The following is a 24,145-nucleotide window of genomic DNA, read 5'->3' as shown; positions in this document are numbered from 1 at the left end:
CACCCTGTCATCTATTCTCCCTTCAGTTGAGAATATCTTCATTCCTAATACTCCACTCAATCTGGCAGGACACAATATATAAACACACACACATGCAAATATAAATTCATTGATGCACCTTCACCTTACCATTCTGAACTCCTTCCGGCAGCAGTAGCCTCTCCAGGCTGACTGAATGGCTACAGCAGACCTCCTCTGTTTCAGGAACTGCTTCCTAAGCAGACACACATGGGAGGTGACAAACAACAGGTTATCTCTGTTGCTTCTTATGATAGTAGCAAAGAATAAGGTGGCTTTTTCCCCCCTTTTTGGGGGTGTCCACAGTCTGATGTCAGCCTTATTTGCTGCAAAAATACTCACAGCAACTGCAGACCAAATTAATTGCTGTGGTCAGAGAGCTCTGTAAGAACTGAAAACCCCTCACATCAAGACTGTACAAGTTAACTTCCCCATCTAGTAACCTCTTTCTCTCTGTTTTGCTCCAGGATGAGGAGCCCATCTGAGCAAGATGAACCTCAAGATGGTACAAACTGTCACACTGCAACTGAAAAAGGCAGCACATAGCTCTGGTGGATTAAAAGTAAAAGCAAAGCGAGACTTTTGGTTTGGATACTCTGTTGGATAGCAGACAGAGTCTGAAAAAAAAGAGAGGGAAGTTTTGGGGCATTTGTGTAATATTTTTTAGTTATTCCTTCACTATGGTCAAGAGTATTTTTAAACCAAACCAAGACTGAGTCCTATATCATGGTTCTGATTGAGGGGTTACAAGATCCATGAGTACAAATCATGATGTAAAGCATTTAATGAGGACAGACATTTATTTGACAGTGACTAAATTTCACTTCTGAAGAGATTTCAAACTAAACCAGACACAATGCCAGAATTAGGCATCTTTGGCAAAGAGGAAGACTAGTTAGTTTCCATCTGATGCTTATCAACATCTTGTATCCTAGAAGCAATCTAACTAAGAGAATTCTTGTAGCTGAGGAGGGTGCAGATTCCATGGGGATTTCCTGCTTTCCAGATGTCTACTGTTTACTAAAAATATTAGGAGCAATCCTCCTTTCAAACTTTCCTTTACATACATGCCGCAGCCCTGCATTTTGAAAAACATCACGAAAATAACAAAACTGAGCCAAAACAAATCTTTATCCAACATCTGCATAGAAACACTGTACATTATTGCATAATGAGCGTGAAATTTAGGGCTAGTGGAAGGTATAGTCATACTCAAAAATGCTGCACAGAGTGTGTTAAGCTGCACCACAAAGATTAGCTACTTCAAAATAAAGCAAATTCCCTTCTGTAAGATCACTGACCTGTCCTTCAGTCCTCTCATCACCTTCTGGATAAGAAGAACCTTATCTGTGAGTACATTTTGGAGTTGCAGCTCCAATACAGTGTCATGATGATCCTGTTAAAAGAAAGTGTGGATATGCCAGCTTAGCAGACTCACTTAAAACCTCTGGAAATGGGACACATGGTCTGAAAGAGACCCAAAATCAGCATAATGTGACTAAAATGCATTTATGGTACTGCATTAGGAAGAGTGCACACCACCTGACCAGACTTGGTCTAGCTATAGCCATAAACAAGAAAGAATCTGCCTGCAGCAAGACTGTTTTCTTGGGGGTATGCTACAGGCAAGGTGGTCCTCTGCAACAGTGCACTGGTATCCTGTTCTTTTATATGCACCAACACATTGCACTGTGCTGTTTCAGCTGCAGCGCTGTAGCACAGGAACAGGATCAGCCTCTCCTACACCAAACCCTCTCCATTGAATTATTTGGCTTTCAAGAACAAAGATCCACCCTCAGATTCAAGAGAGAGTTTGTAAGACAACCTAGTCCTCCTTGGTTGCCACTCTTGCACAAGCAGGCCAAGCTGTACTGTGAAGCATCCAGTTTTTCATGAGAAAAGACAATAAACTGTCCTTTTTACTTACTTTAAGGAAAATCTTGGTCCTTCCAACTTGCCAGCTTTCATCCTTGCCCAGCACTGCTTGGGAGATGCTGATGCAGCTCTGTCGAGCATCATTCTTCAGCTGATGTGCAAAAGCATCATGATGTTAGGGCTTGGCTGTGAAACACAGCAAGTGAAACACAGCAAGGATCTACTGGCCTGCATTCCAAAGGGTGAAGAGCAGAAGCAGATGAGGTCTTGCAGACCTCTGGGCTGGCAGTACCATGAATGAAAGTGGTTCAGCTCAAATGGTCAGCAAGAGGAGGGATGTGATTGCCTGACTAAACATTCTAGAGTCTAGGTGTGAGGAGGACATCAGAGACCTGAGAATTGTGTGATCACAGTAAAAAACCATCTGGGGGCAATGGGAATGGGGATGGTGCCCTGCCTGGGATATCTGTGAGGAGCAGGCCAAGGACAGCTGGACCTCAGAGCAACTCTGTTTTCAGCTAAGTTTGAAGCGAGTATTTAACTATTCAGCTATAATTACTGTGATAACAGTTCCTATGATGACTTCTCCTGTGCTGACAGCTCCCTCAACTCTGCCAGCAGTAATTCAAAAACTTTCTTCTGTGGGAAAGACTAAAGCTTCATAAGGAAAAGTTAGATTAGCCTTACACCATGTTTTTGCTTGCACACCTTTTGTCGCTGAGACCATGGCAGAAGAAATCTGTATCTCTCAAAGAACTCCTCAAAGCTGTAGCGGATGGGGTACCCGGCCTTCCTGATCTGGATGGTCTCCATCATCCCCGAGTAGCGCAGCTGCTTGATGCACAACTCCCGGTCAAACAGCTGCAGGGAAAGCAGACAGGGAGGAGACTGAGAAAAGGTACACGTGCAGTGTCCCTCAGAACATGTCTGTTCACCTCCAGCCTCAGAGGGCCTGCAAAATGGCATACTGTGCTTTTTTAAATTGTATTTTTCTTCTGTGCAATTAATTAATTAATTACAAGCATAAACAAGTCACCCCAAAGGATCTTCAATTTTGTGTATGTCAGCAGTAGAGACAGTCTGTTTACTTCAGTCTGGCTCCCATTTTTTGTTCTAAAACTGCAATTTCAGATGAACAGTGACTTCGTCATATAATTTTGTAGGTGTGAATAGATGCATTATCAACTTAGGCCTTTGGGTATACCATGCCAAGCACAGCAGGCATCCTGCTCTTCTTATTATTGTTTAATCTTATCTGAGTTTAAAAGTTGGCTCACTAAGCCACATGCAGTGCTTCAAAAATTTTTAAATCACTTGACCATACAAGATTTTTCAGTAGAACCAGGTCAAAATTCCCCAAGTCCCAGCCACGTGTCTAATGACAAATGGACTCTTCCTGGTATGTCAGATTAAGCCAAATCACCTCTCTCACAAACTCCCATAGCTCTCCTGTTTTCTCTCAGGCTATCTCATAGTATGATCGTTGTTGATTCTGATGTTTTTTGCTTGTTCTTGTGTTGAGGGTCTACAGACTTTTCAGTTTTATCTTTACTGAAAAGGTGTCTATAACTTTACTCAGGAATACACCTGTGTGCTCTTTTGCTATCCATCACTCTATGGTGCTTTTTTGAGATGCTTTTGCAAATTAACCATATATCCTCCTATTATGTTTATTGCAGGAATCCCCTGTACTCCAGCTCTCCTTGGGTGCAGCCAAGTACAACTAGAAAATGTTACACAGAAACTGAGAGCCTTTTCTCATTACAAACTTTACCAAAGGTAAGACCTTGTATTGTTAGAGCATTACCAGTGGTTTCTTGTAGTCATTTGGCTTGATGCAGCGGATGAAGTATGGCTGGCACTGCTCCAGGATCTTCATGAGCTTTTCCAGGGATTGCTTGAACTGTCCTCCCAGTGTCGAGAGGCGCTTGGTGGTATCCAAGCCCTGGGAAGAGAAAGCACATGCTGACTGCAACATCATTCACTCTCAGAGGCCAATAAATAAACCTTTGTATTTTTGTACAATCTAACAGCATCACACAACCACCAGGAAAAAAATTATTTACCTACATGGGAGTTACATTGGCCATCTGCATCTTATTAATTTATGTTTATTCTTGTAAAGAAACCCCTCACTAAGTGCTTTCACTTCTTGGACACTAAGTTCTAGCCGTAGGGGTGGCTGTGGTGGAAGTAATTCCACCCACAGGAGCCCACATGCACCTGGCTGTTCCAACCAAGGCTGTGTATAGTGCCAGGCCTGGGTGCCAAGCTGTGATTCCTGGGAGTGTGCCTGAAATCTTGGTGAGAAACAGCCACTCCCAAAGGAGGAATAAACTCCAGGCCAGATATTTTGCTGCCATCATAGCTAGGAATGCTAAAGATCCAGAACAGCCTGTTCCTTAGGGATTAGGATGGCTGATCACTTTGCTCATTAATATTACAGCAAGCAGTGAAAAGGCAAACTTTTACTGGAGTATAAACTATGAGGTGCTCCAGACTTCCCCAGCCACTCTGACAGCACAGTTCCACCTGTCTTTTTCACACAAATTAGGCCTAAGTTTCTACATCTCAGTATGAGCACATTAAATTACAGTGACAAGAGTACAGATTCCAGGTAACAAAAGGACTCCACTAGCCTTTTACACATATAGGCAATGAGCTGATCATTGCAGCACAACACAGCCTGTTTGTTTCTTAGTTTGTCTGGGGGGTTTGATCCATTGTGGAGTTGTTGGAAATTTTTCAAAGTAAATAATTTAAAGTCCAGTGGCTCCCCCTCACTTCCACGATCTTTAGGAAGTGCTCATCCTGCTGTTCTTATTTCTAAAGTTCCCATTTGAATACTCAGATTTCCACACTCAGCTTCAGCTACAGGGCAAGGCTGCCCTCCAGTGATCAGTCATTCCTGTCTTTGAAAAACAGCTCCTGGGAATGTCTCATTGCAGCTCTGATGCATCTTAGGGCTAGCAAGCACCCAAAGTGGGTATAATAACAACATATGCGTATTTTTGTGATTGTCACTCTCAGACCTTAGAGGCCTTTCTGCTGTACCATCAGTGGGATGGCCACACAAGGCCAAAGCCCATACCCTCATGATCTCACACATGCAACATTGTTAGAGCTGAATTTGTTGTTGAGTTAATGGTGACTTTTCTGTTGTGGTGTGTCAGGAAAGGAACTCTGAGACCTCAGGACAAAACAGTGTTTTCTGGCACGTCACTCATTATTCTTTTTTGTAGCCTGCTTCTTAGGCTTCCCAATGGTGGTCCCATTTATTTGAACACCAACAGCTAATTTCTGTGCATTTTGACCTGGGGTAGCCCACATTTGGAATTTCCTTTCTTGAGATGCTGCTGTACTTTTTTTCAATAACACAGCCTTATTTATAGGGAAAAGGCTCATTAGAGCAATGTAAATACACCTGATATTTAATCTGGAGGTATTCATAGCATTTAAGAGATGCTAAGCCAGTTATCTGCTGCTTATACCACTTCGGACATTCTTTGCCCCCAGGATGTTTACCTGTCCGTAGCCAGGTGTTCTGGACAGCAGAAAGCCACACTGGGATGAAGACAGAGGAAGAAAGGACAGGATCAGAAAACAATGTCAGGAGAATAGACAGATAACAGGTAAGATAGCTGGCTGATTGTTCTGTATCCTGACAGGAAAACTCAAAGATGTAAACAAGCATAAGTACCTTCACATACTGCTGACACTACATAGCTAAATGTTCAGAAATCAAGGTATGTGGAAGTTGGAGCAGGATGGGGAACCTGAACTGTGCCCCACACTGTTCTCTAGTCCACTGCACTTCACATCCTTATTTTCACTAGGCACAGACACAACAGGCTCAGTGGAGTCTGTGATAATGACCCATCATGAACTTTGTCACACAGTGACATCCAGTCAGTGACAACACGTGGGGAGGCATCAGGACTCATGGTTCTGAAACAACTGCAGGCCTGGCTGCACAGATGTCCAGGGTGCACATGTGCCTGACAGGGCTGACATTGCACTTGTTTACAGCATGAACACCAGACCCTGACTTTTCCTGCAGCCCCCCTGGCAGAAACAATTTGAATGAAAGAGATAGGGATTTGCAGAGACAGTGCAAAAGAAAGAGGTGTGTGGAAGGCAGGGGAAATGAGTTGTTTCTGCAAGACAGTGCCAGTAAACCAACCTTGTAGACCTGGTCAGATCCAAGATGCCGAATGGTCCCACGTCCCAGAATAGGTGGGGTTGTTTCCACCTGGAAAATCTCTCTCAGGAATTTGTTTTTGGAGGAATGGACCACTTGCATTACATTAGCACTCAGTGTGTCACGATTTTTCTCCAAGAAATCTATAAGATGGAAACAAAATTATCCTGTCACCTCTGCAGCCTGCTGGCTCTAGCACCACTCTCTACCTGAAATCCACTTAATTTACAGTAACTTGCAGATTGGTTTAGAGTAATCCTTCTGACCTCATGATCAACTTCAGATCAACACTATCCTGGAGAGCTACATATCCAGGTCATGCATCCATCCATGCCCTTCCCTTCCCCCTCTGTATCCAGCAGAGATAGACTCACCTTTTGATTCATAAAAGACAACCCCAGCAAAGTGGTTGATGCCAAACTTGGTATCATGAACACTTTTAGGTGGGATGTAGACATTACTTTTACCATGGAGGGAATTGATTTTGACAAGCATGGTGGCATCTGTGCCCTAGAAACAAATACAGGTAAAAAAGGATGGTTAAGCAGATTGTCCCCAGCACTGACCTGTGCTCAGCAAACAAACAGAAGTGGTGCTCAGAGATAACCAAAGCTCAAATTCTGCCCTTATGTGTGTAGTAGATCTGGAGAAAGTGCCAACAGTATCCTTCCTTTTACACAGACCCCTGTCTCAAGCATCATGACAGAACACACCATCAAGCACAGGGCCTGGTGTTCTAGGGCTGTACACAAGTCCCCATAACATTACCAATATCACCAGATGGGCTGAGAATTTACCAGATCTTTGGACGTCACAAGCAAAACCCCCACCAACCTTCTCACACCCTGCTACCCAGGAAGCTGTAAGGGATGCCTCCTCCTTCTCCTGGGCAGGCACAGTTGTTCTTGCACTCTCCAGCTGGTGCAAGACTCAGAGATCCCTGGAGGAATCCCTGAGCAGATCCCAGCCAGCATGGCCAGACCATGAGTTCCAGAGGCTAGGCAGTCAGCTGGGTGCTTCTCTTCAAAGGTGCCATCATGATGCCATCCCCTCATGGGCCGTGTGAGCTCTCTGCACTCACCTGCACCCAGGGCAGTGGGGGCTTTGCTCTCAGAAGTCATGTGCTCTGGGAATCATGGAAGAGGTGCCTTCCTGATCTGTGGGACCACACTCTTCTTAGGGAAGAAGGGGAAAGCTGTCTGCCTGTACATGATCCTCTAGTTACCTGAAGAACTACAGATGAGCTGAGGCAGGGGCTTGCTTTTCTGGACAACTTCCATTGTCATCTGATTCCTGCACCAACACTCCAGTTTAGCCTCACCATGCTCTGCAGACTATGAAAATGCTCTACAGGGATGTCTGAGATCAGATGCTACTTTTATCTTTGCTTTTCTTCTTTGACATGACTGACCTTTGCAGGATAACATTTCACAGAACCACAGAATCATGGCAGACAACAGCCACAGCCTTTCCCTCATGCACTGAGCAGGTCACCTTGTCATAGAAGGAGATCAGATTGGTCAAGCAGGGCCCTTGCTGACTGGACCTGAGCAACTTGTTGCTCTGTACCTGCTGTGGTACAGATGGGGCTCAAAATGATCTGTTTATGACCTTCCTGGCCAAGGTTAGCTGCCAGGCCTGTAGTTCCCCTCCAGTTCCTCACTATAGTGACACTGCTCAATTAAGTCTGTCAGCAAGGGGAAAGAAGAGCAAGCTGCAGAGCAGACCAACAGCAGAACAATACTCAAACAATTAACAATTTCAAAGATTTCCCAAGAAACCCTTGTAAAATTATCCAGACTCCTTCCTTCTCTGTCTGGAACTGCTGTAAGAGTTTCAGCAGCAAGGCACCAGGAAGAGCACATTCCAGCAGAGAGTGAAGCAGTTGTGTAGTGAGCTAATTTGAAAGAAACATCTATGGGGAGAAGATATTGCCTCTCCTAACATATCTGAAAGCCACTTTTGCACTTCTGTGTGTCCAAACCCAAGTGTTACCTGTGAGCTGTGTGCAAAGCCAGGCATTTCAAGTGAAACCAGAAATTTACCTTTGGGAACCTGCTCTCTTCATCAATGAGGGAGATGATATTCATGGGCTTGAGTGCAATGACTTCCAGAGCCTGGTGGTTGTCAGTGAAGTCAATATTGTTCCAGGTAATGTGCTCTGCAAGGTATTCCTCTTGCTCCAGCTTGAAGACATGGTGCACAAAGAACTGCTGAAGGTGCTCATTGGCAATGTTGATGCAAAGCTGCTCAAAGCTGGGGAAGAACAAGATGAAAGCCATGGTCATCCTTGGCCAGTGCTGCACTGCTCTCTGCTATTTGTTTAGCCTCTACATTAAATGCATTCCAGATACAGCACTGCCACATTCCACAGTGCTGTGACCACCATCACTGCACGTTGCCAACCTCAGCAATACAAGGAGACATTTTCTGCTGTGGCAAAGACCAGCAGCAGTGAGCCAGCTGATGACTGAACGTTGCTGAGTAGGCAAGAAAAGATCTTTATGTGTTTCAAGAAACTCCATAGTTAAAGGGGAACATGTAACTGTGAAAATCACTTATGAGCATGTGACATGTTTCTGCTTGCACTGGCACTACCACTTCTTTTATTATTTACTCCTTTATGCTGCACCTGAGTATCATTACCTCATACTTGCTGTGTGGGGTGCCTCTGGGGTGCTCACCACAGTGAGGACCCATGGGGACTGCAGGTTGTGGGAACAGCACAGAATAACAGGAGAGAACACAAAAGATAGAAGACAGACTATAGAGATCCTAGATTCTCTTCCAAAAGTCACTGAGGAACATTATCTGGCTGAAGGCTAGAAATCTCCTCGGGATCTGGAATAGACATGTGCAATGGCTGCACTAAATGAAGGCTGGGGAAGGAGGCAGAAGTTGATCAAAACTGAAGAAAAATGGAATCTGCATGATCAAAATTGGGAAAATCCAGTAATGGAATTCTCACCATTTTTCTGAGAATCAGGAAAATTATGAAAGAGCATGTGTCTCTTTGATTTTTTGTTCTTCCCCTTTACATCAGCTGCTTTTCAGCTCCCTATTGCATTGCATCTGGAGCTTCCTACCTGTTGTTGCTGAAGTTTTCAAACCCAAAAATGTCCAGCAGTCCAATGGATTGATGTCTGTCTTTAGGCTTCTGAGAAGATGGGTTGAAAATGGCTGAGTTGATTTTGTTCACGATCCACAAGAAAATCCGTCCATATATACCCTGAGAAAAAAAATGAAAGAGGAATTGGAGTCCATCATTGGAGACTCAGAAGGACTGTTCTGAAAGCATCCCCAGTCTTTAAACAGGGAAGCTGTGAGCACCAGTACCTTCACAAAGGCATCCTTCCCATTGGCAGCTTGAGCCACATTCAGAGGCCTGGACACACTTTCTCCTCGGACAATGATGGACAGGTTTGTGAGGCTGTTCTGGAGTTCACTAGAGTCCACCTGGAGAAACAGTCATGGCAACCTGGTCATTCCAGGTGAACAAAGGAAATCCAGCAAGGTTGTATCAGGAGGAGGACTGTGACAAACTGCTTGTCCAGCAGCATCCACTGGCAACTTGCTGTCCCATTTAAAGGTCTCCCAGCTTGGAGAGACATCTGCAACAGCATGACTGGAGTGTCAGCAGGACAGAGGCAACATGCCTGTTGAATGATCATTCCTACATAAACTCCAGAGATGTGCTCTGCCAGTGTGCTCATGGAACAAGGGAGAAGGAAGAACCAGCAGAAGATGAGTGTCCATTACCTCGAGCAGCTTGGTGGCGATGGAGAAGTGTGGGGAGTCTATCACATCAGAGCAGTCCAGGTTGTCGTACACGGCCGCTGCAAGGAAGAAACAGCCTGTGTTTCTGTGACCCCATAACACTGGGAAGGTACTCAGTTCTCATTTGAAATGGACAGGTTTGGTGATTTTACCAAGGAGGGTCCTGATTTCACCTGGATCCTGGGATCTACAGGGCTCTCTCATGCCTAGAACGCCAGGCTAAAAACAGCAGCCAAACTGACAAGGTTATTCATTTAAAATAGTAACTGTTGGGGATCTGGGGAAGTGATATCTGACTCCAGAAAATATGTTTCTGGAAATATTTTTCCTGCATATCTGACTTGTGGGAAATTAGACAACAAAGAGGAATACAAGAAATCCCTAATTTTAGTAGTCAGGATTAATCCAAAGAATCCACCTGGAATCTCTGTATCGGGCCTGCTGTATCACCAAGTGAGGAGCTCTTCTCTAAAATGTGAAAGCTTTTGGCATGTGCTGGTGGGTCACACTGTCCCTGTCCATTCCTATGCAGGTGAGTGTTCAGCAGACTTAAGCAGGAGGATGGCTGCTATTATCTCCAAGGCAAACATCACTCCTGTGTCCTCTGGTCTGTGTAGAACAACAATCAGCAAATGTCTCACAGTATTATGTTCTGTTGTTTCAGTTTGTGTGATAAGGGCCTATTTACAACTATGGAGACCTGACAGTGTGACAAAATAAAAATAAGATGCTGTTTTTCAAAACACATAGCAATGGAGTCACAAATCAGAACTTCATGGTGCTTATGTGCCTGCCCTTCCAACTCTGTTCACCTGTTAATACAGGTCAGAGCAGCACAACCTAATCTGTGCAGGGAAGTACTTTTACCATGAAGTCTGAGGAAAGGTAAGCACAGGCAATGCTGAATTTACCTTGGAACTCTACATTCCCCAGGTGCAGGATGGCAGCCAGCAGCTTGCTGATGTCCCAGTGCTCAGAGTCTGAGAACATGAGGATCTTCATCGCCGAGCGGATGTGGGCATAGTCCTTGGCATCGTTCCGGCTGTCGCAGGACGTGCAGTTACCCTGCAAGCACCACACCAGCAGGTAAGGAACATCCTCCTGCTACCCACACAAGGATGAAAGCACGTGCAGACTGACAAGCCTTTGTGCCAGGGTGGCTATCCTGTGAGTCCACAAGGATGCAAGGTAAAAACCTACTTAGATGTTCTATATCCTCTTCTCGTGATTGTATCTTCCTTTATATTTTCTCCCAAAAAAATGCATTAACAGAGGGCTCAGTGATGCATTTCTCCAGGGCTAGGCTAAATATTGAGGAAGCCAAAAGGAAAAGCTGATGGGAAGGCTGCTCTGGAGCATAGAAGGACAGGAAGCTTTGACAAGGTTACCTACATTTACAAGGCCATGCCTGTTTCTTTGGTTTCCTCTCTCTGCCTTGTCAGTGGAAAATTAAGAGCCCTAATCCCAAACCAAAGCAAGTCAGGTTGGATAAGTACTAGAAGGCAGATCTCAAAATAAAAATATTAGGTCCTAGTGGAAGGCAAATGGAAGCAACCAAGGTAGCATCAGAAGCACCTTCATCAAAGCCTGCACAGCAGGTCCTAGGATGCTGCTCCTGATAAAAACTATTTTCAGCCATAACAGAGATGAGGAAATGCCTTTTTTACCCCTGCCATTTCTGACAATACAGTGTGATGATTACAAAAATGAAATATTCCTAGTCATTTCTGTTTACAGTATGTAAAGATGCCTGCTTGTACCAACAGCTGACCTTTACAAAACCATGGATATGTTCTCCTTTAATCCAGTCCTCCTATTTCAGTATCACAGTGCCCTACTGCTGATCAAGGGGCCTTTTCATGGAATGGCCAGTGGGTTACTACTGATGAGTGCACTACTTGCACTCATCAGTTTTGCTGCAAGATCACTGCTATTTTGAAAACATTACATTTGAAAAAATCTTTACCACTTTATTGGTTTTGCTTTTGAGACCCCAAGACCAGATTTGCTTTAATTTCCTAGAAATTAGATGCCCAGCTCCATCTAATTTCAGTAGAGGCAGGACTTAAACACATTCTTTCCACAGCTGTAGAACAGCCCAAATCTAACCAGCTGGCATATTTATTATGAGGTATATGCACAGGCTAAAGGATAGGATTTTCATCATGGCTTTCATGTTCTAAACCATTCAATTAGCTATTTTCAAAAACCTCACCTATGAAGATCCCACTTCTGCCACAATGGCATCATAACTCATGGTCATTAGCATCAGTCATGAGAAGTTATGCTGAATGCTAGCTGCTTGCATTATGTATATAAGATTTATTAGATATAAGGACTAGGATTCTTATTAATTTTCCTCTAAGTTACACATATATGATTACTGTTCTGCCTGGCATGAAATCCCTTCCATTCCTTTGAAATCTGAGTGTCTGTGAAAGTGGGGGATGTTGTCCACATTCTGTTTTAAGGTGTCGTTTATGTTTCTTAAGTCTGACTTTGACAGAAAGCTTTGACAAGCTGCTTCCCACTGGTGGACAGTACAGGAAGTGTCTGAAACTGATGCTCACAGCACTTCTGGTGTTATTACTGCTTCTGGTACTCTAAGGGAAGGACTGTTCATCTTCAGTAACTACCATCTGCAGCTCCTAGTGATTGTAACTGCTCACTGGAAAAAGTAAATGGCAGAGGGATATTAGAGAATAAAGCAAAGATTATTACCATAGTGAGATAAGTGTACTCTGAAGCAGTGCCCAGATTCAGCATCTTTTTCTGTTCTGTATTCATCCCCATTAGCATGCAGTAGAAGATGTGATAGTTCCTCTCCTCTGGAGCCTAAAAATAAAAGAAATAGGCCAATGGACAGCTTGCCAGGACAAGTTTCTAACGCAAGAAGAGGCAGAGCATAGCCCTGCCAGTGGCCTCACCTGCCGGCAGACCCGGGACTTCTCCAGGAGGAACTGCTCTATGCGGGCTCCTTCTATCACACCACTCTGGTTGAAGTGAATATCAATGTATTTCCCAAAGCGGCTTGAATTGTCATTTCGAATTGTCTTGGCATTTCCAAAAGCTGATGGGCAAGGGACAGAGACAGTATCTGTATTATTGCAGTTCATGAACATCAAGCCCGTTTTTTTCCCCTCTACTTTGCTGTTAGTATTTTACACATTGTGTTCCAAATGACAGCACTGAGAAGCACTGGAGAATGTCTTGTCTCAGTCTGTCTCCTGAAGAGAGGGGCAGGCATGCTGTGCACCCAGATAATGGGGTCCTAAAAGACATATTCAAATGATCCAAATGTGGTCTACATCTGGCCAGCCAAGAGATCTGGGCATGTCTGAAGACCTCCAGTATGATTTACTGGGAACATGTTGATCCCTGTACAGAAAAAATGGGTGTCTCAGGGAGCTCTCCTACAGATACATCTATGCTTGGCCAGTCACTTTGTCACTGTCTAGGGCAAATGCCAAACCAGGGGGCTTTGCCTTGGTCTCTGCAGTCCCAAGGGCTCTTGTGCTCCTGGCAGTTCCAGGGTGACTACAGAGGCAACTCCTCCTACAGCATGAGAGCAAAGCTGCTGTGGACTGCATGGGAACGTGACAGAAAAGTACAGAGAACATCTACAGTGCATCACCAGTGTTTCAGGGGATTACCAGTTAAGCAGGTACAATGGTTCAAGGATCTGTTTCTGATTCATTATATCCTGAGAGAAATGTGATTTATCAGCCATGTTTGCTAAGTAACCCACCTTCCAGAATGGGGTTGGCCTCTAGGACTTGCTGCTCTATCCAGGAATGCTGGCCACTGACAGCTGCCAGAAACTGAAGTATTAGCTTTGTACTTTCAGTTTTACCAGCTCCAGATTCTCCACTGCAGTGAGAGAAAAAGATCATTACAGGCCTCCTAATTTTTTTTAGTAATGTGGCAGACCAAGTTAAAAAAAAAAATCCACTTAAGTTTACCCTGTGAATGGCAGATAAGACTGTCTTTCATAGAGGGCTGGAAAATTTGAGTCTTTCATCATCTTATTTGCTCAAATTTACGTTGTCAGATTTAGGCTGAGAACTAAATTCTCCCACCAATTAAAAACAAGCAAATCCATGGAAGATGTTCTGTACCTATGCAAATTAAATGACCACTTGCTTATCTTCTTTATTGCACTACCAGATTGTCACTGCTTGTGTTAGCACATCAGCTGAGGTGACTCAGCTATAATCAGATACTATTGCAATGAGACTGTCTGGTTCTTCACCTTGATGACAAATAGAAACTGGATTCTTTATAGGAACAAAAATCTTCCATCCACCTTTGGGTTAGCAGAGATCATTTCTCTTGAGGAAATGTCTAGCCTTGGAAAATACATGTAACAAATATTCTGTCTCCAAGGTAAAAGATAGCCCTATGTCACACACACTCAGGTCTTATGTTTCTGTATGAGACCATGTGCAGAATGTACAACCACATTGAAAGACTGAGGGAAAACAATGGGCTTTGGAAATCCTTTGTTTATATTTTACCTTTTCCAGTCCTAACTGAAAATGAAGGAGCAGGGAAGAAAATATTTCCTTCCTGTTGTCTCTAGTTTTATCTGTGCCCTTCCATTTGGAAGGTCTGGAGACCTTCCTGTGTCCACCTGTGTCCACAAAGTGCCCCAAACCATGCCAGACTTGGCTTCTGCTATTTGTCCTCTCCAAGTCCATTCACCTGATGACACAGCACTGGTCTCTCTTATTCCTCTTCATGTTGAAGTAACAGTTATCTGCAATGGCAAAGACATGAGGTGGAAGCTCTCCAATCCTCTTGTTACAGTAGAGTCTGATCTGATCCACTGTGTAGAGGGGCAGCAGCTGGTATGGATTCACTGCTACAAGGATTGATCCTGTGTAAGTCTGGAAAACAGTTGTGAGGATTATTGCTATAGCCAACATGCAAACAAGAATACAACGAAAGCCACTTGCAGTATAAATCTAAACAGGGGCAGCAGGGAAGCCTGGGAGATCACAGCACTTGGTGAGGCTGAGAGCCCAGTTCCTCACTCTCAGCTGCTGTTGAACACCCCAGGATGAGGAGGGGTTTGCCCAAGGAAGAATGCCAGGTGTAATCTCTTGCTAAATGACAGCTCAGTTCTCTGTCCCAAGCTGAAGCACACAGAAGTGCAATTTGACCTGGCACTTTGGTGTTCTCATAAGGTGTTTTGCAGTGTTTTGTTAAGCTGCTTTTGTATTCTAATGCAGATGTAGTTGAACTTTGCTAATGGGCCAAGTTATAGTTGTGCTGTTCATACAGTGATTTAGAAACATTTGTATACAGCAACACCAGTGAAATGAAGGAGGCTGTTGAAGGCTGTGGAGATGCAAGGCAATAATATTGTTTGAAAACTAAATGAAACAAATGCAGGCCTGCTAGAGTTTAATATAACAGGTCTATCCACACACCTTGTTAATTGTAACTGTAGGATATATATAATCATTCCTTTTTAACACTAAATATCATCACACCTATGTTGTAAGAGGCAGCTTCTCTCCAGTACTGTAATGGGAGGCAAAATATCATATCATATCATATCATATCATATCATATCATATCATATCATATCATATCATATCATATCATATCAATCATATCTATCATATCATATCATATCATATCATATATGCAAAGCATGGAAAAACCTGAATATTAATTATAATATTACAAACTGGAAACTGAGGAAAAAAGAAAATAAAATTGCCAAATTTCTCAGTTACAGATAAAACCTGTAATGGACAAAATATCCAGATTTATTTGTTAGCCATCTTATTACATCAAAATCAAGTAAATGTTGGCTTGAACTGGGGGACAATTGAAATCATTTCACTGCATGATTTCACTAGTTAGGCTGATCCTCCAGGTAATAGCAGCAGTAAGCTGTAACATGGGCTGGGTTTATTCACTCTCAGTGGCTGGTGGCAATGATTGCTCTGGGAGAAAGTTGGTGGAGTCACTATTTGTGCCAGCACTGCGACTGAGGGGCAGCCAAAGTACTCGAGTGAAAGAAGAGAAAAACTGTTTTGTGCCTCCTCGCACCCTCAGTCATTAAAGAAGTCAGAGGGCCCCGTGTGTGAAAGGCTCACAGGCTGCTCAAGTGTAGAGGCCATTCCTGGAAGTGACTGTGGCACTCACGTAGATTTTGTGCTCCTGGTGTCGGATGAGGAGGTTGTGCACCATGCCAGCTTCATGGAGATCCCCGAGGCGGATCATGTCCTCCACCCCCTGCACAGAGGAGGGGTGCATCAGGTGCACCATGTGCATATTCCGAGCCGTGATCCAGTGCTCCTGACAAAGGCGAGGCACAGACTTTAAGGTGTGATGCTGTGGCTCAGAGGCAAACCAAGGAGAGCTGGGTAAGACTGGAGTGAGCTTCAGCACAATACATGCTCAAGCAAGCATGTTCCAACTCACAGGGGACTGGCCTACAGGAATTAAGTGGTTTAAAGCAAGATGGTTTAAAAACACTGAATGAAGCCATTCAGGTGAGTTCTGAACAGCGCCAGTTTTAACACTGCTCACAGTGCAACTCTGTCATCACAGGCAAAACATTGTATGAGGTAGGGATGAACTGATTTCAGTGGGATATTTCCACCTAAAACTTCACCAAATTTAAGGATTGGAGCCCATCCATTTCCTTTTCCTAGCCATGTAGATATAACCTCTTATCTTATGAAGCTTTGAATCTTCCTAGTGCTTGGACCTGGAGATGCCAGGTGACCATCCTATACTTGCCTTATTTCTGTAGTCTTTCTTTCAGTATATCCTACCTATATCAAAGTCAGACCACCTGGATAGATGGAGCTTTGGTCTGACCCAACAGGACCTTCTTTTGTATTTTGTACTTTTACATTTCAGGCTCATCTTTTACAGAAGGTTATAGCACAGCCCACCTTGCCTTCATCATCCTCCAGCAAGATCCGTCCTGAGTCAGATTCCTTCACAACTGCCCCAATGGGGACATTAAATTCACTGTCTGGTTGAGTGTCCAGCCACACATGATCACCCTGGAGAGAAAAAAAGCTACTGTCAAGTACAGTGACATACTTGATGCCATGTAACTCACAGGCAAACACCTCTTGGTCTTCCTTTTTTAGTTATTTGATTTTTTAGCAGTGTTTAACTGGGTAAGTTCTTACTGCTTGCAGGCAGTACATTTACAGATCTCTGAATATTTCTCCCAGCTCCACAGCTGATCTGGAGCTTGACTTTGGACAAGTCATCAAACCCAGCTGTCTCACAAGAGGAAATGAGACTTTTTCCAAGGACAGCAGTGATGCAGCTCCAGTACCTCTCAGAGGCTGGCTGGGGGCATAGTGAATGCTGGGGAACTGTCTTGGAAGCCTCACATGAGCTTGATATTATCTCAGAAGAGATTCTTGAGAACACAGACTTTACCAGGAAAGAGAAAAACAAACAAACAGATGTACATACTGGATGCCTGGAAATGTAGAGGCCTCCGTTATGATAAATTTTAGATAATATATTTTTCCTGTTATAGCTGAAATGTGAGTGCATCCATGATCTCTCTTAGAAAAAAAAGCCACCAACATTCGTTATCCAGCCCAGTTCCTCTCTTCACATAGGTGGAGGCTTGTCAACATCTGGCACCTCTGCAGAGCAAGCAAGAACCTGCTCTGCTGGGCCTGGAGGAAGGGGTGAGCCACATTTCCTAGGAATGAGCAACATCTTGGTGTTGCCTGTACCAGTGCCCTGGTTTTACTTCCCTACTCCAGGCCCTCAGGAACACCTTCTCTTGCTCCAGTCCCTAATACCAATTCAAACAGAAAGATGGAATAAAAACTGAACAGAGCTGTAGATCAGTGGACTTCGTAGCTGTGTCTTGCCATATGCAACTTTTGTTACAAACCACAGCACTGATTGTCATAGTATCAATGTTCTTACTGAAAAAAAAAAATTCTCTTTCCTCTCAAAATACTTTATGGGTTACATTTAAAACCAAAGAACTAGTGTAAAGCATTCATAAACATTACACGAGATTATGAAGAATGTTACAGACTAACAGCTCTTATTTGTGTTGAATAAAACTCCAAAGGTAACTTGTGCCACACCTTGTGACAGAGGTCACCTCTCAGCAAGAGGATGGCCTGGTGAGGCAAGACACATCTGCTTCCCTAGTCTAGGCTGAAACCATTTTATACGTTGTTGATACTGGGTTATTGCAACTTTCTTTTGATTGAACCATGATGGTAAGGTAATCTTCCTCCTCTTTGGGCCTCAGGCTGATCACTCAATCAGAAAAAAGAGTAGGACTTACCTTTCTGAAAACCACCATTATGTTTCAGATCACTGTATGCAACCTGCATGCCAAGAACATAATGTTAGGTCAGAAAAGGGCTTTGATGAGAACAGACAGTGGGATTTCATTGCAAAAAAATAACATTAAAATGTCATGCAAAGAACCTGCAGCACTGGGGTGGTGCTCTGAGTCTTACCACATGACCCTGGAGATGCTCTTAGCCCTAAAGATTTCACTGTACACATTTTCATACCAAAAAGTTCTCTGAATCAGGTGCTAGGCACAATTATTGTCTGAACTTCAAGGTTGGCTTACTAACAAAAAGACTCCACAGTACAATGTGATTTGATGCACAAGAGTTACCTTTAGCTGGTCCATTGACCCAGCAGTTCAGTGGCTATCCCAGAGACACAGGTTTAATTCATACTTTCTGAGCTGAGTTCCCTCAGACCCTCCAGCTTGAACTCACCACCAAACAGAAACAGAGGCCTAGAGTTCACCTTCCTTGGCTGGAATGGGAGGGATTGCAATCAAGGCGTGAACGGCAAAATAAGGGATGGAGGGAACCACAATAAAATTAGCAACTCACTACCAAGAACATAACAGCCAAAATATCAGTGGCCAGAGATCTACAGCAGTGCTTTAACTAAGGGATGATGCACTTTACGCTGTCCTAACCAAGAAACTAATGTCTTCAGAGCAACTTTCTGTCCCACAGAGCTGGATTTTGGAAGTGATTCCATGACTAGGATGATTTGCCAGCTGGTCTTTCTTTCATATTCTGTTATTCTTATGGCAAAGCCCTCATGTTCTTATTCTGGACTCGGAGGCAGGACCTATGTATCAGCTTCAACACTGAGATGCCTGTGGCTGTGAGTGGTGCAGGGTGGCACAGAAGCACAGTCCTTGGCAAACATAGGCTAAAGATGGGCCACAGTCACTGATTCACAACTGACAAGCACATTTTCACCTGCACCAGAAAGCAGAATATGGCAAAAGAGGAGAAACGTTGACCCCGAACAAGGAGGGAGTGGCAGATGCAAGCACAGACAGCCATACAGTGTCACAGCTAAGGGACAGCTGTCTCTGGATCCCATCTGACAGCAGCCACGAGCAGACGTGTAGGGAGGAGATCCCATATAATCCCAGGATACACAGTTCCAGCATTTCAAATTCTTATTCCCAGAGAAGCCATAAGTGGCCACCCCCTGCAGCTGGTTGCATGGCCACTTCCTGGCCAAGCCTGGCTCTCTCTTCTGTTTCTCTTGACAAAGTAATGCTGCACCATAAACCAAATCACACCCCACACGATGGGAATTTACCTCTCCAGAAGAAATCTTCACTGTGTGGCTTTTGCAGCTCAGGTCCCTCTTTTTCATAAGCATTGGCATAAGAAGGGAAAGGAAGGTAAAACTGGCCCTGGTGCCATTAGGTTCCAGTTCTCCACTGCACAAAGGAGGAAATGACTGAAGCATGGTTATTTATTACAGGACTTTGCTCCCAGTTCAGTGTATATGTCACTTCCAGGTCAGGTGTTCCAGTGAGCATGAAGGCTAATTCTTGCTTGAGTGAGCCTTAAACTTCCGTCTCTCCACTGGGCCTGTACCCTTTCAAATTTCTGGAAAGCACTCCCAGAATAAAATCCTTTAGCATCTGGTCTTATCCTGCTCCAACATGACTGACTTCCCTAAGACTGTGTCTCACCCTGTTATGGGTGAAGAAAATCAGATGCTCATTTCTTCACCAAGACCTCCCCTTGGTTTTCCATAGCTCTTTTCTGCAAGAAAATGCCCATCAGTCTGTGTTCTGTCTGGTCTGTGTTCCACAGTACCTCAGACCAAAATTAACTCATCACAGTTAACTGAAATTCATACACACACCCATATAATGGGATAAAATGTCCTGCTTTCACTATCATTAATTTATCTCTCAATAAACACTGTGTCCCTGTGTTCCAGAATCTAGCTGCATGTTAACTCCCTATTTTTCTACTTCTCTCTTCCCAAAATAGAACAGGATGGCCAAGAGCTTTCTTCTTTCTGTTGGCTCCATACGTAGTCTCTGTGTCCTTCTTGCAAATCTGGTAAAAGTCCAGTATGGGAAAGAAACAGAAGTGTAGTACATCTGTAGAGAGGCAGATACAGGGTTTCTCCAGCCAGAGCAAGGACTCAGGAATCAAGCACATTCCAGCCCTTATGATGAGCCCTAACAGTGAAGATGAGATTTTTTCCATGTACCTTAACTCTGTACTGTCACCCTCCTCCAGGGCCCTGTGCACAACACTGTGCACTAGTCTGTGTACCCACTATTGAATATGCAGATGTCAGTGTGCAATAATTGAGAGCATGTGCTAGCTCACCTAATACCCTAATTCTTATTTTCTTGTCTCCTAGGTTCACTGTATAAAGGGACCCTGCTGTAACTCCCTGTCCAAATCAGAGATAAGTATTCATGCATGGCAATAAATAGTTGGGAGTAGCACGTGTTTATCAACATCACATATTTGTGTTTTAATGTCAGCCTCCTTACCTGGGATTTTATTTAAGTCTTACAGCAGATACAAATGCAGAAATAAAATGTAGGCCCTTCAGGGCTCAGAGACTTTTGGAGAGAAGCAGAAAGCCAAAGAGAGCTTTCTTCAAGTTTCTAACTGTGCAAATAATTCTTACTCAAAGATTTTGCTTCAAAGTAGTCCTTTAGTGGACTTATTTTTGATACAGTTTGTGATTAACAAAATTCCAAGTACTGGTTTTATTAGGTAAAGGTCAAATAGTGGCAAAGAAATCAAAGTACATACCTTTATACTACCAAGGCAGATTTCTAAATCCAAAGCTTTCTGTAAAATTGGACAAAAAAAATGCCAAGCATATTCCTTCAGAAAACAAAACATACCTGCTGAAATTCCAAATGAAGCCTGTTTGGGGGCAGAGAATCTCATTCTAAAATTAACTACATTGTTGACACTTTTGCCCAAGACACAGTGCCTGTGCTTCTTCAGAGAGAAGTACAGGATATATGTCTTACAAACACTGTACTAGATGGAATCATAGGGAAATCAAGGTCATCTGAAAGAAAAGTACAACTCCTTGTACAGCTGAAATATGCACTAGAAGGGAGATTTTGATTTCCACAGCTGACATACTCAAGAGGTAGAAAACAAAAGCTGAGGGAGCAGGCACTTGATATACCAGGGGGAAGCAGCCAAGATGCTCTGTGCAGCACATGCAGCTCATGAGATGAGCAGGCTAAAGGTGCCTCCAGAGAAGGACCTGTGAGTGCACAGGGGCAGCCCAGGTTTGGCAGGCACTGAGCTGTGCAAACGGGGAAAGGCAGGAGAGGAACTTGCCAGGAATGAGCAACGCAAATAAAGCTCAAAAAATTATTAAGTATGTAGCAAGACAGTGGCACAGGGTGCCCAGAGAAGCTGTGGCTGCCCCATCCCTGGAAGAGTCCAAGGCCAGGTTGGATGGGGCTTGGAGCAACCTGGGATAGTGGGAGGTGCCCCTGCTATGGTGCCCCTGCTATGGATGAGCTTTAAGGTCCCTTCCAATCCAAACCATTCTGGGATTCTATGATGAATGCTGCACTGAGAAAAGCAACAAAATAAAATTGGATGAACCTGGTGAATTTAATCCTGCTGTTGTTCAAAGTAACAGGTCTGTCCGGATAGACATGTGTTAACAAAACTCCCTCTTCCTGACACTTCCTAATTAAGAGATTGATGTCAGGATCAAAGGGTTTAATTTGCACATGGCACTACTTGTCATATTTTCTCTCTAGCTAAATCAAAGTGGCCTTGTCACTTCTGCATCAGGTCCTGGATACAAAACATCATTTTATGTTAAACTAGTTATTTCTCTGAGGTTTTTGAAGCGAGGTGGATTGGGTGTAACAATTTGCAATTTAAACTGTTCATTCAGCAGTCCTCTTGCCTACACTAACCTCCTTCCCCTCCTCTAAGCAGATTTGTAGCTCTAAGTCACTGAAGTCTGTTAACCCTGAAAGGGGCAGTGCAGGAAACAAGCTAAATAAGAAGTACATACCATTACAGGATTTCCAAGGGCATCGCATGATTTTCTTAAGCATTCTGTTCCTCAGGGAAAGGAATTTCATTCCAGCCTGTTCATGGAGTTGCACAGTGAGGCAGACTGGCAGGGCTCTGGGATCTGTGTCATTACACACCTTCACACATGCCAAGTGGGCGCTGCTTACGCTGCTTGGTAGAAGACAGGTCATTCTCCCCCACTGTGCAATCCCATTACGGTCTGACTGCCACTCCATCCTTCCTTTTGGAAAGCAGCCAGGATGGTATTACAGGAGTATGTTACAGACTGCTGCTGCCAAGCCCTGGCTCATGAGGAACACAGGCATGTGCAGGTTGGTGTGCACACACACGTTACCTGCAGCACGAGGGCTGGAATGGATGCCCACTTATTCAGCATCCATGAGGTGAGCTTGTTTCAGACACAGTGCTCCCTCTCCTGGGTGATGCATGTGGCGTGTCACAAGTAGGTTAGGAGGTTTCATTTCAGAAAGACTGGAATTCATAACAACTGGGAAGAAACCTCTGTGCCTCCTTCCACTCTCAGTAAATGTACAAAATCTCTAATCTTTTATCAGTGCTGCCTCAGTGCATCTGGAACTTAGGACAGTGGCTCACCATCACTGTAGAACATGACACATATCTATAAAGGACTAATTTCCAAGCTAGAACTATCATCATACTCTGATCCTCTTGGAACTTTAGTATGGGATAGATTTCTGTGTTTTCTAGGCACCTTGGTACAATTTTCAGGTACCTTGGTACACATTATTCAACAGGGAATTTGGGGGTTTTTTTGTTAGTTTCTATTTGTGTTTTCCCTTGTCCATTATTTTCTGTTACACTACTCCCAAGTTGTTTCCTTACTGCTTTATTTGTTGTGTTGTAAAGTTGTCATCCTGCCTTCTATTTAGTCAGTTGTGTAAAGTAATTCAATTTCTTTATGGAAGTCAGAGAAGTGCGATGACAGGAGCCTCCCATCACATACTGTCACATATGCCTGTTCCTTCCAGAAAAGAAGTGAAACTGCACAGTGCAAAGACCTAAAAGAAGTAAAAATCATATGGGAGCAGGAAAAAAGGGCATGATACCATTAAGAGTGTGGTCCTGAAACTCACTTAAGGATCTTTGTGGCCATCTGGAAAAGACCAGAGCAGTAGAGCTGTAAACAGAGACATTATCTGTATTTTATGGAAGCTGCTTTCAGGGGAAAAATAAAAAAGGTTTTCTGCATTTTTGCTAAGAATTTAGAATTGTATCCGAGAAACATCTGACTCCACTGCCACTTTCTCCTTCTAAGTGTTTCACTGTAGAAGATGTTGAGTAATGACTCAGTCCTGAGAGTTAGCTGTGTTTAGCCTGGTACACTGAACTCCCTGCATGAAACTGTGCTTGCTGCTGGACAGAAAATATTGGTTAATAATGGCTTAACCTCTCTGCCATCCACTCCAAGGTGGCTCTAGCACACAAGAATTACACTCATTTTGCCCAAATACTCAATTTACTAAATTTTTATGACTGTGAACAAGGGTGCAGCAGGCAGAATTAGAAAAGTCACTGTTGTTATGAAATAGACCAGATGACAGAGGCAGCAGTTTTCTATCTGTCTGATATTGACTTGTATTTCCCTAGAAAATGAAGATGCTTTTATGACAGACTGAGGGACAGGTCACCAGTACCATAGGCATTTATTAGACTCATCATTTTGAAATGCTGCAGGAATGACAGCAGCCACCCCTAATAACCCTCAACTAGCATATCATGTGCATGCCAAATACATGAGTAATGCTACTTCTCAGAGGATAGGGGCTATTGAAACAGAACACAACAATCCCTGAAAAACACCAGCATTGTTTTGCCCTGCCCAGGTTTACTCCGGAAGTCACCATCCCCCGGGAGCTCAGGGTGAACTTTCAGTCAATCCTGAAAGGCTAAATCTGGAGGA

At 43.7% G+C, this 24,145-nt stretch overlaps 1 protein-coding gene and 1 long non-coding RNA gene across 3 annotated transcripts in view; one reads left to right on the top strand and one right to left on the bottom strand.

The window, feature by feature from the left end:
* The window catches only part of MYO7B (myosin VIIB), a 46,383-nt gene extending 28,189 nt beyond the window's left edge, over positions 1-18,194 (bottom strand). Inside the window, exons 1-20 of one of the 2 annotated variants that reach the window (XM_064720784.1) lie at positions 18,177-18,194; positions 16,792-16,905; positions 16,034-16,186; positions 14,576-14,760; positions 13,620-13,741; positions 12,799-12,941; positions 12,593-12,706; positions 10,783-10,936; positions 9,854-9,930; positions 9,431-9,550; positions 9,181-9,323; positions 8,140-8,350; positions 6,469-6,604; positions 6,077-6,237; positions 5,419-5,457; positions 3,701-3,838; positions 2,602-2,754; positions 1,946-2,044; positions 1,320-1,414; positions 130-214 (exon numbers count right to left, since the gene is read on the bottom strand). In XM_064720784.1, coding sequence (XP_064576854.1) covers positions 130-214; positions 1,320-1,414; positions 1,946-2,044; positions 2,602-2,754; positions 3,701-3,838; positions 5,419-5,457; positions 6,077-6,237; positions 6,469-6,604; positions 8,140-8,350; positions 9,181-9,323; positions 9,431-9,550; positions 9,854-9,930; positions 10,783-10,936; positions 12,593-12,706; positions 12,799-12,941; positions 13,620-13,741; positions 14,576-14,760; positions 16,034-16,186; positions 16,792-16,905; positions 18,177-18,194 — 2,460 coding nt within the window. The remainder of the gene's footprint in view (positions 1-129; positions 215-1,319; positions 1,415-1,945; positions 2,045-2,601; positions 2,755-3,700; positions 3,839-5,418; positions 5,458-6,076; positions 6,238-6,468; positions 6,605-8,139; positions 8,351-9,180; positions 9,324-9,430; positions 9,551-9,853; positions 9,931-10,782; positions 10,937-12,592; positions 12,707-12,798; positions 12,942-13,619; positions 13,742-14,575; positions 14,761-16,033; positions 16,187-16,791; positions 16,906-18,176) is intronic. The other variant, XM_064720785.1, reaches the window with a different exon arrangement.
* The window catches only part of LOC135451510 (uncharacterized), a 31,573-nt gene extending 10,992 nt beyond the window's left edge, over positions 1-20,581 (top strand). Inside the window, exons 2-5 of the long non-coding RNA XR_010441349.1 lie at positions 3,573-3,672; positions 5,410-5,525; positions 10,805-10,957; positions 20,552-20,581. This is a non-coding gene — a long non-coding RNA (uncharacterized LOC135451510). The remainder of the gene's footprint in view (positions 1-3,572; positions 3,673-5,409; positions 5,526-10,804; positions 10,958-20,551) is intronic.
* Positions 20,582-24,145: the final 3,564 nt, after the last annotated feature.

This window comes from Zonotrichia leucophrys, chromosome 9, assembly GCF_028769735.1.
Source record: "Zonotrichia leucophrys gambelii isolate GWCS_2022_RI chromosome 9, RI_Zleu_2.0, whole genome shotgun sequence".
In the NCBI taxonomy this organism is placed as follows: Eukaryota; Metazoa; Chordata; class Aves; order Passeriformes; family Passerellidae; genus Zonotrichia; species Zonotrichia leucophrys.
This window is presented reverse-complemented; position numbering and strand designations above follow the sequence as displayed.